Here is a 21,083-nt window from a genome sequence, read left to right as displayed (position 1 = left end):
AGATTTCACCCCATGCTTCCTGAAGCACCTCCCACAAGTTGGATTGGCTTGATGGGCACTTCTTACGTACCATATGGTCAAGCTGCTCCCACAACAGCTCAATAGGGTTGAGATCCGGTGACTGTGCTGGCCACTCCATTATAGACAGAATACCAGCTGACTGCTTCTTCCCTAAATAGTTATTGCATAGTTTGGAGCTGTTCCTTGGGTCATTGTCCTGTTGTACAGTGGGGGAAAAAAGTATTTAGTCAGCCACCAATTGTGCAAGTTCTCCCACTTAAAAAGATGAGAGAGGCCTGTAATTTTCATCATAGGTACACGTCAACTATGACAGACAAAATGAGAAAAAAAATCCAGAAAATCACACTGTAGGATTTTTAATGAATTTATTTGCAAATTATGGTGGAAAATAAGTATTTGGTCAATAACAAAAGTTTCTTAATATTTTGTTATATACCCTTTGTTGGCAATGACACAGGTCAAATGTTTCCTGTAAGTCTTCACAAGGTTTTCACACACTGTTGCTGGTATTTTGGCCCATTCCTCCATGCAGATCTCCTCTAGAGCAGTGATGTTTTGGGGCTGTCGCTGGGCAACACGGACTTTCAACTCCCTCCAAAGATTTTCTATGGGGTTGAGATCTGGAGACTGGCTAGGCCACTCCAGGACCTTGAAATGCTTCTTACGAAGCCACTCCTTCGTTGCCGGGCGGTGTGTTTGGGATCATTGTCATGCTGAAAGACCCAGCCATGTTTCATCTTCAATGCCCTTGCTGATGGATGGAGGTTTTCACTCAAAATCTCACGATACATGGCCCCATTCATTCTTTCCTTTACACAGATCAGTCGTCCTGGTCCCTTTGCAGAAAAACAGCCCCAAAGCATGATGTTTCCACCCCCATGCTTCACAGTAGGTATGGTGTTCTTTGGATGCAACTCAGCATTCTTTGTCCTCCAAACACGACGAGTTGAGTTTTTACCAAAAAAGTTCTATTTTGGTTTCATCTGACCATATGACATTCTCCCAATCCTCTTCTGGATCATCCAAATGCACTCTAGCAAACTTCAGACGGGCCTGGACATGTACTGGCTTAAGCAGGGGAACACGTCTGGCACTGCAGGATTTGAGTCCCTGGCGGCGTAGTGTGTTACTGATGGTAGGCTTTGTTACTTTGGTCCCAGCTCTCTGCAGGTCATTCACTAGGTCCCCCCGTGTGGTTCTGGGATTTTTGCTCACCGTTCTTGTGATCATTTTGACCCCACGGGGTGAGATCTTGCGTGGAGCCCCAGATCGAGGGAGATTATCAGTGGTCTTGTATGTCTTCCATTTCCTAATAATTGCTCCCACAGTTGATTTCTTCAAACCAAGCTGCTTACCTATTGCATATTCAGTCTTCCCAGCCTGGTGCAGGTCTACAATTTTGTTTCCGGTGTCCTTTGACAGCTCTTTGGTCTTGGCCATAGTGGAGTTTGGAGTGTGACTGTTTGAGGTTGTGGACAGGTGTCTTTTATACTGATAACAAGTTCAAACAGGTGCCATTAATACAGGTAACGAGTGGAGGACAGAGGAGCCTCTTAAAGAAGAAGTGTCATGTGAATTTCTATCTCTAATTCGACCTAAGCTTGAATCATTACCAGAGGTTGTAAAGCTCTGGTTTTAATCATCAATGATTCAAGGTCCACAATCCACAAGTAATTATCGGTAAATTTATTCATGGAGAGCTCTGCTCAAAAACACAAATATCCTGTTTTTTATACTCCTTGACAAACAAAGGCACTATGCTCCTCCCACCTTTAGGTGGCTTTCTTAAACAGTTCCCCCCTTCCCCCTTGAATGGTTAGTAACGCCCCCTCTGTTAGTGGGTTGACACTACATGATAATTCTAACATTTATACTGTGTTTGGGGTGAAATTCTTTAGTCATTATTCTTAAAATCCAAATTAATCTAACAAGAAGTTACAGGTCTGCTTGTTTGTAGGTGACCAAATACTTATTTTTCACCATAATTTGCAAATAAATTCATAAAAAATCCTACAATGTGATTTTCTGGATATTTTTTTCTCCGTTTGTCTGTCATAGTTAACGTGTACCTCTGATGAAAATTACAGGCCTCTCTCATCTTTTTAAGTGGGAGAACTTGCACAATTGGTGGCTGACTAAATACTTTTTTTCCCCACTGTAGGAGGAAATAGGCTCCAATCAAGCACCATCCACAGGGTATGGCATGGCGTTGCAAAATGGAGTGATAGCCTTCCTTCTTCAAGATCCCTTTTACCCTGTACAAATCTCCCACTTTACCACCACCAAAGCACCCCCAGACCATCACATTGCCTCCACCATGCTTGACAGATGGCATCAAGCACTCCTCCAGCATCTTTTCATTTGGTCTGCGTCTCACAAATGTTCTTCTTTGTGATCCGAACACCTCAAACTTCAATTCGTCTGTCCATAACACTTTTTTCCAATCTTCCTCTGTCCAGTGTCTGTGTTCCTTTGCCCATCTTAATCTTTGATTTTTTTTGGCCATTCTGAGATATGGCTTTTTCTTTGCAACTCTGCCTTGAAGGTCAGCATCCCGGAGTCGCCTCTTCACTGTTGACGTTGAGACTGGTGTTTTGCAGGTACTATTTAATGAAGCTGCCAGTTGAGGACCTGTGAGGCGTCTGTTTCTCAAACTAGACACTCTTATGTATTTGTCCTCTTGCTCAGTTGTGCACCGGGGCCTCCCACTCCTCTTTCTATTCTGGTTAGAGCCAGTTTGTGCTGTTCTGTGAAGGGAGTAGTACACAGCGTTGTACGAGATCTTCAGTTTCTTGGCAATTTCTCACATGGAATAGCCTTCATTTCTCAGAACAAGAATAGACTGACGAGTTTCAGAAGAAAGTTATTTGTTTCTGGCCATTTTGAGCCTGTAATTGAACCCACAATTGCTGATGCTCCAGATACTCAACTAGTCTCAAGAAGGCCAGTTTTATTGCTTCTTTAATCAGCACAACAGTTTTCAGCTGTGCTAACATAATTGCAAAAGGGTTTTCTAATGATCAATTAGCCTTTTAAAATGATAAACTTGGATTAGCAAACACAACGTGCCATTGGAACACAGGACTGATGGTTGCTGATAATGGGCCTCTGTAAGCCTATGTAGATATTCCATCATGGATCCCTGATCTGTATTACACAGAAATGCATTATTATGAAAGTCATTCTCTTCATGGTGATGTATCCTGAATAGGTAGAAAAATGTAATATGCTCCTTTGCATATTTGGGTATTATTCTATGCACTGGCTATTATTCTAATGAACTCCACCCCCAAACAAGACCAAATTTGGTTGGTCCAGACCGGACCAAATCTGTACCAATCGTAGACGTCTATGTTTCACAAGTTTGAACATCACATTACAACACAGTAAAGTACAGTATAGGTCAGTACAGTAGAGTATAGTTCAGTACAATAAAGTAAATTATACTGTACTCTAGTGTACTAAACTCTAATCTACTGTACAGTACTGTGCTGTCCAAACTTGTGAAACAGACGTCTATGATTGATCCAGATTTGGACTGACCAAATTTCAACTACTTTTCAACGTCCATGGACATCCAGTGTCGGTCAATGCTCAGTGGGCTGGTTACAGTAAATGGAAAGAGAGGGGGCTCATGGGTAGGTGTCATTAAGAACCGGGAGAGGTGACATTAACTGGTGAGAGACAGAGACGGGGAGAGAGAGGGGTTGTCCAGACAGACTGTTTTAACACTCTTGGTTTGACCACCAGACGACAGCAAGAGAAGAAAAAAACATTACAGAAGACTAGCAGGAGACCCTATGAGCTGAACATTACAGAAGACTAGCAGGAGACCCTATGAGCTGAACATTATAATTAATATAATACATAATCAACTTTCTTTTTCAATCATATGTTTTCACAAGATTCCGCTTGGTTTTCATGGATGATAACATGTATACTTTCTTATTTTTCACCTAGTCGGCTCGGGGATTAGAACCAGCGACCTTTCGGTTACTGGCACAACGCTCTTAACCACTAAGCTACCTGCCACCTACGGTGCATGCATGTGAAAGAACCTCATCCAAGTTTAGAGCTCATTTTGGGGGTTCCTCCTAAAAGAGAAGCTATATTTACCATGTGTGAAGTGTAGCTCCCAGTTACCACCCAACAGTATGAAAAGAGGAATTTAGGAAAACGTTCTGTCTGGAAAAACAGTCAGTCATACTCATCCTGTGGTTCCCATCCCCTTTCAAATGGGACCCAGCCAGGGGTGTCTTAACCACTGACGTTGTTCCAGGAGGTGGAGAGACATGACTGTTCACAATTAGTTCATTGTTACCTTTATGGCTAGTCACCACCACAACAACAAAAAAAAGGTGAGTCGAGGTATTCCTTTTCATTTAATTTGCGTTGCTTTTCATTCTAACAGGTAGGCTTAGAGACCACATGTTCAAACCCCAGGCTTCAACCTTCTCAATGCATCAGAGACAACTTTAGAATTCAAATAGGAAAAGAACACTGACTGGGCTGTTGAAATAATTTGATCAAATTGCTATTGAGGGTTTTTCCTTTTCCTTCATGAGAGACGAAAAACGGTCTGACACATTGGAGGTATTTGGCGTATAAGCGATTTGGACAGGTGGATAAAGAATACAAGCGCTTGTGGCTCTAGGTGCCAAATCAAGCTGGAATGTAGCCTACATGTTGTGGAAAGAGGAATTAATGAAGTGAAATGTTTAAGATCTTAGTCATGTTTCAAATCCTACAATATAAGTGTAACGGGACGGTCTAAAAGGAGGGAAGTGTTCCTGCACATGGGGGATATTTATGCAGCTAGTTCAACATGTGGCATCTTGAAATATAGTAACATGATCATATTTGACAATTTCATATGAAGCAGATCATACCAAGTATGGTTTCATCTAGTTTTCCCCATCATGAGACTGATATGAGAAGCACAATGACCAGGCTCTTTAACTGGATCTGACAGCACAATGACCAGGCTCTTCAACTGGATCAGACAGCACAATGGCCAGGCTCTTTAACTGGATCAGACAGCACAATGACCAGGCTCTTCAACTGGATCAGACAGCATAATGACCAAGCTCTTCAACTGGATCAGACAGCACATAAACAGAAGTACTGGATCTTTGTAAAATCACACATACACTACTCACATGGCATCTTGGGTTTTACAGTCTGCTGAGTGTTCGCCTACATCTGTGTGTGCATGTCACATACCATTTGCCTGACGACTCAAACTCAATTATTCCGCTGCTCTGTCATTCGCTATATACTTTAGTCAGAGACTGCCGTCATTGAAGTCGTTTGTGGTGACGAGGGGCACGAGGGTTATTGTAAAAAACAAAGTCATCGGCGATTGGACCGTCTCCAACCAATCAAAAGTCAATGACACATATTCTAACTGTTGTTTTACCCACGTGGGTTCTGGCTCTGCCCCAACTCCAATCGGTTTTTGGACCAATCAGAAGGCCCCGAATGTGTTGGTATTCGGTGAAGGGTCGGGGGAGGTACTCAGATCCAGACTCATTGCAGAGAAGAAACTAACGTCCGTGGACGCGGCGTAGTGTTTGTCCGGAGCAAGGAGTCTGGATAACCAGGCAAACATGCCATTGGTTGGTATTGTGTCTCTGTTGACTGGTCACAGGGCTATGGACCCTGGGCTGAGGACAGAAGTGTACTGGTCCATTAAAACACCAGCCCCAATGCTGGGATGCAGACGTGTAGGACTACATAACTATGTCCCCCTGTATTTGCCTCCTTAATAGTTCAACCCTCTCGTCGCACTCCGCTCCACCTCTTTTTCTGTGGACAATAATGCAAGACATTGTGATCTTAATCTAATCTGTAAACAAATTATACAACTTCCTATAAAGGGTTTACAATCTCAGGATAAGGAGCTGTCAGGTCCAGGGGGGACTCAGGGCTATAGGACTAGTTATAGCTATGCTCTATTTTAACAAGCGTGGTTAAAAGGAGAACTCTCATCCTACAAACTTGTTTATCCTACCAAGAGAGAAACATAATTAGGTGTGCTTTCTGAAGGCAAAGCACAACTCTAGGTTTCTCTCATAAGCTAGGTTTCCATTCAATTGGTGACCGATTTTCATGCAAATATTCTAAAAATCTACATCAAAACAATATGCAAATTTCCCCACCAGAGATTGTGTTTACATCAAATTGACTTGTTGGCGGATAAAAAGGCTGTGTGTGATGACGTAGTGCACATAAAAATAACTTTTGCATTAAATTCCCATGTAGCGAATAAAAAAATAAAAAAAGTTAAATTAAGTTTCCATCGCATTTTCAACTCTACTGATGGTTTTCTCACAACAAATGTTGCGTTATGTTGCCAGTGTGCCCCCTCTGGCACAGGCATGAGCGCTCTAGACAACAGCTCGCATATAGCCCATCTATTGCTTATCTGCGTACTGTTGGATAGAGCGCACGTATAGCCTATATGATGAGATTATTATGGCCAAAAGAGCAAGATTATATATATTTTTTTTTGTCAAACTGCAGCCAAGCATCGATGATCACGTCACCGGAATAAGACCCTCGATATTTATTGGAAAGGAGCGTCAAGCTCATCACCTTCGACTTTCACCACCCTGTGAAGTTCATCATGTCTTATGGTATCTGTAGCCTAATAAACTGCATGCTTTCCCGACGAGTCGTAGTTTGAGGACCATCGTGTGACTCCAAGTTTACTTAGGAATGATGGTTATTATATCAATATTTGCGCATTAAAAAGCGTTTCCACAGACATTTCTCGCATAATTCATTTTAAAAGGGGGTAAAATAATTATTGATAATAAATAAAATAAGAACGAAGTGGTTGACATTTTAAATGATACCGCTATTTAACAATTTCAGCTACAAACATTAACATTTTCAAAACTTAAAACCATAAATGCTTTAAAACAAGCACACCACATTTTCTTCAGGAAATGTATTTTTCTAGTTCTTTTTTTAAGGCTGTGCACTATGGACCAAAAATGTACTCTTACCAACACAATGAAACTGTTGCTCTCCTTGCTGAAACAAGCAAAAGAGTCTTCGGTTGCCTAGGCAACACCACCCACAATGCAGCAGCAGCACACATAGAAATAGAACGAGTAGAATGGGCTTGGAACTTCTAATCCTGGCATTTTGACTGGTAAACTTATGGTTACACTCTCAATGGCTGACTGATATTGTGATGCAATAATTTCCATGGTAATGTAGAATGTTGAAATCACATTATGTTAACTGGCTCATGCAACGGAATTAATTTTTTGGTAATGTTAGTCAAGTTGAATCAACAAATCACAGCACATATTTTGGCTGGCCAATTACCGTCATCCAAAATTCCCAAGACTGTCACAGCCCTTCAAATCATTGACGTTGATGCATGATTTATGAGCAAGTTTGAATTTCTTATAACTTTTTATAAAATGTTAAGTAAATCTGTAACTGCCACCCCATACATGCTTTTACGGTCTACTTGCTACTAACCTAACGTAGCAGGCGTTTTTCAGGGGAATCTGAAGTTAGGTTGAAAATACTGTTTCGCTGAAAACCGGATGTTAGCGTTTTCTGGCTAACTGGCTACTGGATGCTTTATTTCCTTCAGAAACATCTTCAAATCCAGATGATGTGATTAAAATAAAACACAGAAAGTCCGAAAAGTAAAATCAACAGTCAGATGCTGCTTCTTGCCCAAGGGCTTGTTGTGTTTGTGTTACTAAGACGTTAATACTGAAACAAACACTTCCATACACAGCTCCTGCCGGCTAAGAGTAACTTAAACAGAGCAAGAGGAGATCGAGCCGTACTCCAAACATCAAAATCATCTAAAAACATGCAGTATTTAATGATGTCACACACACCTGAAACCCCATTGGATGAGAACCAAGCTCTCAGAAAACATGGTCCCTGTCATCTGTATCTGATTAATTAGGGAGGGGAGAGAGGAACTCTGGGTAATTGCACGCTGCTAACTTTTCTAATGTAATCTAATCGGAGACCACCAGTGGAAACTTAGCTTTTGGGCAGCGGTGGCAATCCAAACACCCAACGATGATCGACTCATCAAACCACTTACTGGTGAGCCCAGGTTGAAAGTTGGAATTTCACTGTGGGAATTGAGGAGGAATTTGTGGAGAAAAAAAAAAGTTTTCCTGGCTGGTGACTTCTCTCAGAGCGTTGGCAGAAACGCTGATTCTAATCAGCAAATAGGTGAGGGTGGGGGGGGACTGTAAACATGGCATCAGAACCCAACAGGCTCCTCCTCCCAGCTCATAACATCAGGAACGAGTGATGGCGGAGGTCTTTAATTAGAAGCATATGTCTCATCTCGTTTCTGCTCCCATTCGTCCATAAAGCACCAAACATAAAAGCATCAAGAGACATTATCGGTTGTTACAGAAAAAGCGTTATAAAAGTCTAAGATGGTTTCTTGAACATGGCTGTATTATACAGTATGGGCTCTTCAACTGTCAGCAGTCTAATTGGCTCCTGTTCTGGCGTATGAAGCCACGCTGGGTTTTAATAACAGTTCTCTATTATGTGCATCTCTTTCCTGTATTTCCCACCATCATTTCTGAGTAAGGAGAACCAATCAATCATCAATCAAGCCAGTTAATCGTTCACTGTGCTGACCTTGGCTAGTAGGCCTACTTCAGTTCAGTTCAGACAACAGACATTAGGAGAAAGCTCTTCAACATTGTGATAAACATGCCGTAAATGGGAATAGAGCAGCACGTTTACAGTGTTGCTAACACATTGGCTGTGTGTGTCTGTAGTTTTTCATTTGCAGCGAGATCGTATCGCTTGTCTGCGTACAAATGGCATTCTCCCCCATATTACCGATTCAGATGCTATCTCCCCAGCAACAGAACTCGCCCTCATCGTCAAGGTAGCTTAAGCACGGTAACTTCATCCCAGTGGCTGGGTTAAAACAACAATGGCCATCTCGTAAAATGGAGGCGCTGCCCTTTGAAGCCTTGGCCATTTGGATGCCTAAAAGACAAAGATAATAAATGATGCGAGGAATGAAAGCTGTGAAGTGGGACCATCTCCTTATGGCATGTTGCATTTACATTTTATTGGCTTCGAGATTAAGTTAGTGCAGTGCTAAACAGAGTTTATTGTCACCTGTGCTCTGTTACCGATGAAGGGCATTTGATTTGGACACAAACCCTCAATATTAGTGAACGTGGCATGCAGAGTACATCTACTGTCATTTGTCTGACTCATGTCCTTTATCCTGACAGTTAGAGGGAGTATGCACCTTGAGTACATCTTTCCTGTAGTGAATTATGCTCTTATTGCAAAAGGGCATATTTCATTAAGTACAAAGCTTTATAAGTGAATGCATTTGGGCTAGCGGGGCACATTTCTCCCACATTCATTCCCTGGCTCCCTCCTCTGGCCTCCGTCACCAAACTATGATTAACAAAGCATCTGTGTGAGTGGGACAGACTTTATCTAAGGGGCTTGTTAAACCCCCCACTACGCACATGTCATTTCCGTACGTTCGCGGGAGACTGTTTTTAACTCTTACGTGAAAAGGAAAACAAAACACCGGGAACAAAATTGGACAGGGTCGATCCACTTGGAAGAAGAATGATGTGTTCTCATTTGGGGTTGTTTAACATTCGAACTATCCTGATTTTTCACTGGTTGTGTGTACGCTAGTGCTTAGGTTACACATGGTTTGAAACGTCACTGTCGGTTGTTGACAAAGGTTGAAGGTTCTTCCTGGTTGGGATGTTGCGCCGGTTCAATCATTTTTGGTCACTAAGCTTTATTCACTTCACTTCACTGCGGAGACTGTCAGGATCAAAAGGAGGCAGTGGAGAAGTGCACGTGTTTGGAACCAGGCCCATTTGTTTTAATTAAGTTAGGGGAGGAAGCCAAGACAAGAGCCCCGGGCTGGAGAGAGAAATATACAGAAATACAAAAAAAAAAAAAACTGGCGGCTGACTTTAAACAAGGTTACACAGTTGGGGAAGTATGTGCTATCAAACATGAGACATCGTCCTGTGACTGTTTACGAGGTAGATTAGGAACAGATCGGCCAGGCAGGCACATATGAATATTATTTAAATAAATAAGCTGTAACACTCATCCATATCCCATGAGAAGTGAAAATACTTGTGCCATATGGAATCTGATTAGGACATATTAAGAAACTTACTGTAAAATATTCAGGGTTCACTGAAATCAGTTCTGGTAAGTGCAAGTGTCAGAGCAAATGCAATTAGCTGAAGAAGCTGTTTTGAGGAGTTTTATGAAATTACACTTTTAAAGTGCTTTATCATATCATTTGGATAAGAAACTAATGCAAAAATAACTATGACATTTGAGCTAACGTCCTAAATAAAATAGTAATTTGTATCTGGAGCGTCTCAAATCAACACTAAACAAAGAAAGCCACGCTTAACAAAATGTTCCTTCACCTCTTGAACTTAACTTAGGAAATCAGCCTGATTAAGTTCACATTCTCCTTTTGTCTCACTGACGGTCAAAACCACTAATATGGCATGACACCACATTTCAGGGAAATACTCAACACACTCCATGTAGGAATGTGGTCAAATAAATAGTAAAAAGTCAACAGGAGAGCGGATCCATTTTTCAAACACTGTCAAAAAATGAAGACGGGACAACGAGTGTCTACTTGGCATCGTTACAAGGCCAAAACTAACTATAAGCTCAACACTCCTTCCTTGCCCCATGTGTTAACTCTCAAAATATATCTGATGCAACACTCCAGAAAGCCAGCCTGTTTAAATTAAAAATCCTTATTGAAAACTATGAAGGGGGGGAAGAAAAAAAACATCTTCCAAACTTCTCAAATCGGATCTGAACCAAACACTGCTGGATGAGTCAGGGAAATTCCTCACGCCAAGTGAGGACCTCAAATAATCCATCCCCATCTCTCACGCCACCGTTATCGTCTCACGTTCTTTTATTACATTCCTGCATTTTAAGTGTCCATCCCCTTGCCCCACAGCTTTCATGTTTATTACAGAGCTGGAGTATCAGTGTAGGAAATACTGGGCTCTTGGGAACACCTGGTGCTGGGGTGGGTGGACAGTAAAATCCCTTTGGATTCAGCTGGTCAGGTATGTGACGGACAATAATGGAAGTCACCACTCGCCACACCTTCATTACCCAGCTAGCTACAGCACGTGTCCAACTCATTCCACGGAGGGCCGAGTGTCTGCGGGTTAACTCATTCCACGGAGGGCCGAGTGTCTGCGGGTTAACTCATTCCACGGAGGGGCCGAGTGTCTGCGGGTTTTCACTCCTCCCTTGTACTTTGTTGATGAAATAAGGTCACTGATTAGTAAGGAACTTCCCTCGCCTGGTAGTCTATGTCTTAATAGAATGGAAAACGCCAAAACTCGCAAACACTAGGCCCTCCATGGGAAGAGTTCAACACCCCTGAACTAAAGGGTCGTCCCACCTCAAAAAGCACAAGAAAGAGGATTTCGACACCCACCATGACAGATTGTTCTGAAATTGTTTCTGTAGTTAGTAACAGGTACGATTACCATTCCTGAAAATATACTTTTGTTTAAATATAATTTTATCTGTGAAATTAAACTAATTGATTGCACCCAAATTGGCCATTTTAATTTATAGGATTAAGATATTATTCAATAAATATAGTACCCAACATCCGATTTGGACCAAACTTCCTCCTACCAATGAGTAAGAAATGAGGAACCCCCCACCCCCCCCAAAACATTTTTCAAAAGCCACCCATGGACCCCCCACGCCAATCCCACCCCAACAACCAGTATACAGAATCAGTTCTCTATGTTTGACAAGTAGTATGAAGCTGCGGCTTGGAGTATTGCTTCTCCATACACTGTAATGTATTCCCTGTGAATCTGGTGATGTTTTTTCCCTGTTCAGAGAAATTAGTAATTGAAGTCGCTTGAATTATTTACCATAAAGTAGTATGATAATACCAGGATTTGACAACTAGGTTTTGGCCGCTGTTCCTACTATACCACCACGCTCTTTTATCCATTTTACTGGTCTCTTGTGTTTATTACATAGATCACAACATTTCCTTTGCAACTTCAGGTAGAAAATCTATAGATTTGACTCATGATGAAAATAAATTGTTTGGTCATCCATACAATTTAAGCCAGTCCTCCATGAAAGCAATTCCGTTTGTCCTTCTCTTAGCAACCTATTGCTTCAACCCAACTCTACTTGAACAGTCCAACAAGTGGCCGCTCTCTGAGAGGGCTATCCCTATGCAATTCTCATATGAAGACTTTTCCTACAAGCCCAAAACTTTGATGGAGAAATGGGCTAGGGACTACCCTAATAAAAGAATGGGACAACCCTAATAAATAATTCAAGCGACTTCAATTACTAATTTCTCTGAACAGGGAAAAAACATCACCAGATTCACAGGGAATACATTACAGTGTATGGAGAAGCAATACTCCAAGCCGCAGCTTCATACTACTTGTCAAACTGATTCTGTATACTGGTTGTTGGAGTGGGATTGGCGTGGGTGGTCCGGTCCGTGTGTGGCTTTTGACCATTTTTATTCCTCATGTCTTTTTCCCAAATCGGATGTTGGGTACTATGTTTATTGAATATTAACTGAATCCTATACATTAAAAATGGCTCATTTGTGTGAAAATCTAATTAGCTTAATTTACCGGAGAACATTTTATTTCAACAAAAATAATGGTTTCAGGAATGCCAAGCTTGCCTGTTTCTAACTAAATAAACAATTTCAGACAATTCCAATAGTAAATATGAAAAATGTATGCACTAACTAAGTCGCTCTGGATAAGAGCGTCTGCTAAATGACTAAAATGTAAATTTCGATCGCTAGGATTTCATTTTCCTTGCCGACATGCTTTACGTCATTATCTTTATTTTCAAGTTATCCTCTTTGTACACATCCCTGGCTTTGACCATCTTTCACACACTGTAACTGTTATCAGACAGACAGACAGACAGACAGACAGACAGACAGACAGACAGACAGACAGACAGACAGACAGAACCGACCGAACAATATTCTAGACCTTCTGATTAGCTACCTTGAATGCAGTGTATTGTAGTAAATACAGTAACTTCTAACATCATTAAAAGTATACCAGCTATGGAATGAGCAATTTCCTCCACAAAACACCCTGACCTGTACTAAAGGGGATGTACTGCTGGTTTTCTTATGGTCCTTCTCAGCAGGAATGGTTCTCCTTCACTGTAGCACCAAAGGCAATTAGTTGGATGTGTTCACATTATGGGTAAATAGGCACGGCTCTGTTTTACATGCAATCGAGATAATTTTGCTCAATCAACGACGTCAATGAATGTTCCAGCCAAAGAATAAAGAGCACTGCAGGTCACGGACCAAAGTCATTATCTTTAAGAGTGCAAGCTTTTTCAATCAATGGATAGTCTGGCTTTCTGTTGAATAGCAGCTAGGTCCAAGAAGGTACAGTTTCATTTGGAGGAGAAACTCAAGGTAATTTTCACTGACTACAATGTCCTAAAGTAGTCATAATAAATTAGTTGTGATTTAGATTTCAGTGCTGTTTTTTGCGTACAATTTCAAGCATAAATCTGACTGAAAGATACAAGAAAAACACAGCACTTAAAAAGGCAGAACAAGAGAGAAACTCCACAAAAATACTCATATTGATGTTGAAATTACATTAATTTACAACCAAGAGTTCTAGACCCCTGCAGGGAACTAAATCGAGACACCAAGGCTGAGCTGTTGGTGCTAAAGCTACAGCATTAATGGCACGTCCTTGGTTTATGGTTTTCTACCGATGAAATATGATCCATTCTTGGAGGAGACTGGTACAGCAAAGCAGATTTGCGAGATTTAAGAACATTAAATTTGCATTTGTTTATCGTTCTATACCTCATGCAAAATTCCAGATTGAGGATGGGAAAATCGCTCTCAAAACATTTTGAATTACCTTCACATTAGTGTTGCACCAGGGACAGAGGAGAGATCCAATTTTCCAACAGAAGGTAACCACATTAATATTCCTTTCCACTGAAAAGTCAGTGTTCATCTTTGAGTTTGGTTGGACTCTGACCCTTTCCTCAACATAATCACTGGATCTCCTAGTCTGGTTTTCAGCCATCTTGGACCAGGTTACTCCTAAGAGCTGATCTAAGGTGAGCTTTTCCTTTTAAGATATGAAGGGTAAAGTGACCCTAGAACTGTACGGTTTACATTACCACCTCCTCATCTCACTGAAACCCCATCAAAACCAGGGCAACAGAATCTGTAAAAATTGATTTAGAGATGATTGAGGCCTTGTGTTCACTGTTCAACTAACTAAAACACATGCTGTCCGTTTCATGTATTGAGAGCCATCTGTAGCACGCAACAACTAGGCCAACTTTTACAGCTAGGGCGGATGAAGGTAATAAACAGTTACGGATGTCAACGGAGTAGCAGTTGACATTTAATAAATCTATGCATATAGTTTGTTGAAAGTCTGAGAACCAGTGAGGGACTACCCAAACAGGACTGTCCTGATTACATGAAAGTACACAGAATCTGATGTTATTTTATCCCCTACCATCTTACTTCTCTGTTATACTGATGCCCTAACCTAATTTAGAAATGTATTCAGCTTAAAATCTTAAAAAACGTAAAAACGTGTAAGCCTGAAGGTTCCAAACAAAACGGGTACCAAGACATCCAAGTTCATAGAACTACAACCAAGATGAGAACTAAAACATGCAATGGTCTTGTTACACTTTTCAGTTTGTTCACGTTACTCTATGAAATAAGGGGGGAAATGAATGATACAATAGGACTGCTGTTAGTTTGTATCAAGCCTTTCTTTGGCTTGCTCTCTACTCCGTGACCGCAGCTCTGAGCGACTATTCCGGAGCTGTGCTTTGGGTGGCCCGAAGAAAATGTTACTTTGTGGCTTTAATGCGGTGCGTGGATGAATAAGGGCCCTCCAACTGCCAGAGGAAATCATAAGTTTGAGAGTCAGTACAAATTCCACGGACGTTAGTCATCCAACGACATGGCTTGGAAAACTCTAAAATGTCAAGAACAAGCTTGGCACAGAGGGTAATGGCTGTCAATCACACCAAGTAAAATGAGCGCATTGTGTAAAATGTTTGGTGTGAGAACACAAATGACTGACACAAATAAATACATATTTTAGAGAGAGAGTGAGAGAGCAAGGGTTCTATTTTGAAAAACTGATTTGAATGCAAGAATTACACAGAGGGCATGGAATATTTTTTTCAGATAAAAGAAATGTAGTCAGTTACACCAGGGGAAACCTCACTAACATATGACTAGTGGGGATGTGACGATACTAGTATCGCAATATTTTTTCCACTGTAAAAATGAAAACATGAATCAGACTAAACTCTTTGGTCCTTTAAAAACCTGCTGTATGTAAATGTGTGCTACAGTGCCTTGCAAAAGTATTCATCCCACTTGGCGTTTTTCCTATTTTGTTGCATTACAACCTGTAATTTAAATGGATTTCATGTAATGGACATACACAAAATAGTCCAAATTGGTGAAGTGAAATGAAAAATATAACCTGTTTCAAATCATTCTAAAAGAATAAATAACGGAAAAGTGGTGCGTGCATATGTATTCACCCCCTTTGCTATGAAGCCCCTAAATAAGATCTGGAGCAAACAATTACCTTCAGAAGTCACATAATTAGTTAAATAAAGTCCACCTTTGTGCAATCTAAGTGTGACATGATCTCAGTATATATACACACCTGTTCTGAAAGGCCCCAGAGTCTGCAACACCACTAAGCAAGGGGCACCACCAAGCAAGCAGCACCATGAAGACCAAGGAGCTCTCCAAACAGGTCAGGGACAAAGTTGTAGAGAAGTACAGATCAGGGTTGGGTTATAAATCGGCAGGGACTGGGAAACTGTTCGGAATTGAAGGAATGATGGAGGGAAACCTGTTTCAGTCTTCCAGAGATTTGAGACTGGGAAGGAGGTTCACCTTCCAGCAGGACAATGACCCTAAGCATACTGCTAAAGCAGCACTCAAAACATTTAAATGTCTTGGAATGGCCTAGTCAAAGCCCAGACCTCAATCCAATTGAGAATCTGTGGTATGACTTAAAGATTTCTGTACACCAGCGGAACCCATCCAACTTGAAGAAGCTGGAGCAGTTTTGCCTTGAAGAATGGGCAAAAATCCCAGTGGCTAGATGTGCCAAGCTTATAGAGACATACCCCAAGAGACTTGCAGCTGTATTTGCTGCAAAAGGTGGCTCTACAAAGTTTAGACTTTGGGGGGGTGAATAGTTCTGCAGACTCATGTTAGTTTTTTTGTCTTATTTCTTGTTTGTTTCACAAAAATATATATTTTGCATCTTCAAAGTGGTAGGCATGTTGTGTAAATCAAATGATACAAACCCCCCCAAAAATCCATTTTAATTCCAGGTTGTAAGGCAACAAAATAGGAAAAATGCCAAGGGGGTGAATACTTTCGCAAGCCACTGTATAGCTGGGAAAATACATAAATGTGACTCTGGATGACAACAGAATGATGTTTGTTTCCAACATTAGGGCTGTTAAATCCACTTCGTGTTTTGTTTCCTTGCCACGATACTAACGAGTATCGCGATACCGGTATCATCCCGGCCCTACAGACTAGCATGCCTTTAAATTCATTTGATATCAAAACCGATTAAAATTGAAATCTCATGGACAACACCTAACTGTGTTTCAGGGGTTGGACAACAGACGGGGTTAGACTTCCTATTGTTTCCTAGTGGCTAGCATGACTAGAAGCCTAGCAAGAAAGGCTAGTTGGGATCCTACATATGTGTCTTCTAATAGCAGGACGTAAAGCTCCACCTGCACTCACAGGAGGCAGATCAGCCCTCTCTATTCAGTGTCTCTTCTCCCCATCCTGGCATCTCTCAGCGCTCTCCACATGTGTCAGATTATCTAATGACGTGATGCTGAGATCTCATTTCCAGCCAGGGCCCCTTGATTACAAATGGAGCTCTTCTCCCACAACTTCAGGTATGCTTGAGAAGAGTCGCTTTTCGACGAACCAGCATGGCTTTCTCTGGGTAATTAATCCACCTGGGATGCGTCGACTGTGCCCGTATTTACATTTTAGTCATTTAGCAGACGCTCTTATCCAGAGCAACTTACAGTTAGTGAGTGCATACATTATTCTTTTTTTATATATATATATATATATATATTTATTTTTTTACTGGCCCCCCGTGGGTATTGAACCCACAACCCTGGCGTTGCAAACGCCATGCTCAACCAACTGAGCTACATCCCTGCCGGCCATTCCCTCCCCTATCCTGGACGACGCTGGGCCAATTGTGCACCGCCCCATGGGTCTCCCGGTCGCGGCCGGCTACGACAGAGCCTGGATTCGAACCAGGATCTCTAGTGGCACAACTAGCACTGCAATACAGTGCCTTAGACCACTGCGCCACTCGGGAGACTCTTCATAAAGAGTCTCAGACCAGGAGTACTGATCTAGGATCAGGTCTCCCTGTCCATGTAAATCTTATTCACTATGATATAAAAGGCTAAACTGATCCTAGAAAAGCACTCATATTCTAAGACTTTAAGAATAGGTCAGTTAAAGTTCCGTACTTGATCAGTCTTGAGGTTTCTGTGTTTGGATTTTTTATTATTCGGGATGAGCATTTATGGAAAAAAACGGAGCAAATAGATTTGGAACCACTGATCACAACCTCTGAGAACGCACAATGTGTTCTTTATTCTGATATTGTGTTCTCTATTCTGACATTGCATGTCATCGTTCACGCACATCTGCATGGGTTTCGTGTGACAGCTGCTCAGTCGCAGTGAAACATAGCATTTCAATGTTTCATTGAAATTCACAGCCAAATAATACACTGAACACATTTAGAGATGAGTCGATATCTTATCCAATCTTTCTCCTCGCTCCTGTTCTGCTAGAGGGGAGTGCTGTGTACATCAACACATCAACTATCATGTCAGTTTCTTCACAGTTGTCACCAGTTGTCACTGGTAATTTCAGAACAAAGGAGACAATTTCTCTGCACACTGGACTACTCCCTATGGGCACTTTGATATGAAACCCCGTCATGTGTTGAGTTAGTCAGTGAGATTAACATTTATATAAATATCCAAATCTAGACTATGCCAATTAGGAGAGCTGCCAAGCCTACAAAGGTAGGCCTAACTATGCCAAATTGTAATGTACTAGAGGAAAAACAAATGTAAGCTTGCCTAAATTGAATTTTGCTAGCTATGCTATTGGCATGGCTCAAATATGATGAATCATGAAGAAGGGGGGATCAAAACTGTTGTTGAGATGCGGGGAAACCTGGAGCAGGGAGCGGCTTTGAAGATTTCCACCCGCGGCCTGGGTTAACACTAGATTAGCTGGCTGAACTCTGGCTAACTCCTCGACCACGTCCAGTCCCACTACCTCTCACCTCACTTCACAGCTCAGCTGCGGGGGAGGAAAGGGAGAGGGTTGGGAGAGTTGATAGTGGAGGCAGTAAAAAGAGAAAGCAATAAGACAAACCTGCCCTTTCTGTAACTTTTCTTCTGCCAGTCCCCTGCCCTGCGACTACTTACAATAGTTCCCTCAATAAAAAGGCACCACGTGAGTCACTTCTGTTAATGGCATCACCGGTTGTGTGTTGTGATCATAGTAAAAGCTATTGTTTGGTATTACAAACCACATATAAGTGATCCACCCTACCATGACAGATGTGTTTATTATGCTTTTAATCTAATTAAAAATCAGTAAATTAGAGGGCACCTCGTTGCAACGCCAAGCATGGTCGGTTTACTCTGAACAGAAAGCATGGTCGGTTTACTCTGCACAGAAAAGGGCCAGACGTCAATCATTTTGACCTGCTGTTACTAACAAGTTTCGAACTGCATTAAGGTTGGGCACTGGAGGGAGAAACACTGGAAAATGTATGTTATGGTTTCGCTTGTGATGTAAAAAAAAAAGAAAGAAAATAAGAAAAAAGAAAGATGCATGAACAAGAAGTTGTTTTAGAAGTCAATAAAGGGGACCAGTTACCACCAAGCTGACATACCTGGATATTGCCATGGCCTGAACATACAAGGAGGCCACCCATAAAGCCTTTAATGTAAATAATGTATTCTCAAGAAAAGTCATCCAAAGGGTGCATTTCAAACACAATATATGCATAATCATTCCAGTTGAAGGGGATAGACATCAACTCAAGGCTAAATGACAGCCTCAACACATTCGCATTCTAAAAATCAACTCCTCTTTAGAGGAAAAATGCTCCTTGGTTCCACTGTAAAGACTATAGGCCTGTAGGTTCAAGGGACGGTTATTAGCAATTGAAACAATTACCATGTCAATGGCCTGCTTGAATATCCCCCAACACCTTTTGATGGGATGTGAGTGAGGGGGAAAAAAGAGGTGAGCCTCCTGTAGATACCCCCTACCCCCTCTCACCCCCTTCACATACCTCCCCAGGCCAAGCCCTGCTGCCCCCATCAACAGGCACTTCTATTCTATTTATACCCAAACCCCTGGATGAGAAACTGTTGCGCCAGCCATAAAAAAAAAAAAAAAGCCTGCATGACCAGTATCCTATAAGTTACGGATATTGTAAAAACTAATTAACCACCCCGGGTGGAAAGAGCGAAACCTTTAGCTTGATTTGTCGTAAAAATTCCACTGCAATTGAAAGTAATTCCATAAGAGTTCCATCATTTACACAACTTTTTTTCTTTCAATCCAAGAGGCCTATAGCATTTTTAATTATACTAAAGGTAGTCATTTAGGTTATTTTATATGTTATTGCAAGGACCTAGAGATGCAAGGTAGACCTACATGGTCCTAAATCTCTGTCCTACCCCCCTTGACCTGATACCAAATGGCAGGACCTGGGGACCCAGGCTGAAAACAGGAAACCCCAACATCTGTCACGTCCCACCAAGGGCCTAAATGAATTAGCAAGACTGACAAAGACAAGAGATCACTTTCAAATAGGCATCTGATTAACACCTTCACCAACCCTAGCCTAGGCCTAGTATTCCTTGGCTTTATGGGAGATGGATACTGGATATCATAAGATGGACACATTCAGTGTCATGGGCACTAAACATCCTCCTCAGGTCAGTCTGTAGGCCTACAACATTTCAGATCATACAAATCAAAAACAGGAACAAGATAGCTACATTTTAAACTTGTCCGATACAGTGCACTCTATTCTTTAGCTTGAATGAGAGGACCTAACGGGAAAACGCCCTCTCTTGTTCCACTAGGACCTTCTAGGGGTGATTTAAAATTACCTAGGTCTGATCATCACAACCTGAATGCATCCTGCCCCAACAACAATGGACGTGCTTGTTGAACCAAATCCAAACCTCCCACAGACAAGAAAATAACTGCAAATGGTCTGACAGGAATCATAGGAAAAATAAACCAGTGAAGGATTCCAATAAGCTCTTTTAGAACCTATCCCTGCGATGCAACGCACAATAAGAAGAACATATTTATGTATGTGAAAATGTGCTATCCTACTATAAACTCTTGCTCAAACTTCAGAAACTGATGGACATAAAATGTGTCAGAGAGTAGCCTATAACACGAAGTTAGAAATAACTGCAAATTCCAAGGAGCACTTACCTGCGTATCTCAAACTTGGAGCCAAGACAACCAAAAGAAGGAAGCTTTTGAAGAACTTGATCAAAACACCACTCTTTATCCATGCCATGGTTCCACAAAGTGGACTCGTGCAGTTTTATGAAACTTGACCTAGGAAAGTCTCATCCGATATGCACTACAGGTATTTAAATTATTATATTTGGAGATTGAATTCGGCTGGGGAAAAACTGAAGTAGTAAGTCAGCACTCAATGGGATAAAAACTACGGTGTGCAATAAACGAAACTTCTGTTTATGGTAGCTAGTTTTTCTGAAAAATAACGGCGAATTTCATCCAGTGCATTCAGGAGACCGTCGAGAGTCGCTATTCCTTCCTTAACTGTTGCCCGAAGTATCCTAGTTAAAAACGCCAGCTTGCTTCACACATGACGTAT

The 21,083-nt window shown here is 41.5% G+C and overlaps 1 protein-coding gene across 2 annotated transcripts in view; it reads right to left on the bottom strand.

Annotated features, from left to right (window-relative positions):
- Nucleotides 1-21,069, bottom strand: part of ror2 (receptor tyrosine kinase-like orphan receptor 2) — a 136,342-nt gene extending 115,273 nt beyond the window's left edge. For both annotated transcript variants that reach the window (XM_041897353.2, XM_041897354.2), the window contains exon 1: nt 20,672-21,069. In XM_041897353.2, the coding sequence (XP_041753287.1) occupies nt 20,672-20,759 (88 nt within the window). In that variant the 5' untranslated portion in view covers nt 20,760-21,069. The remainder of the gene's footprint in view (nt 1-20,671) is intronic.
- Nucleotides 21,070-21,083: the final 14 nt, after the last annotated feature.

The sequence above is a fragment of the Coregonus clupeaformis genome, chromosome 15 (assembly GCF_020615455.1).
Source record: "Coregonus clupeaformis isolate EN_2021a chromosome 15, ASM2061545v1, whole genome shotgun sequence".
In the NCBI taxonomy this organism is placed as follows: Eukaryota; Metazoa; Chordata; class Actinopteri; order Salmoniformes; family Salmonidae; genus Coregonus; species Coregonus clupeaformis.
The sequence above is the reverse complement of the archived record's forward strand: the minus strand, read 5'-3'. Positions and strand labels throughout refer to the sequence as shown.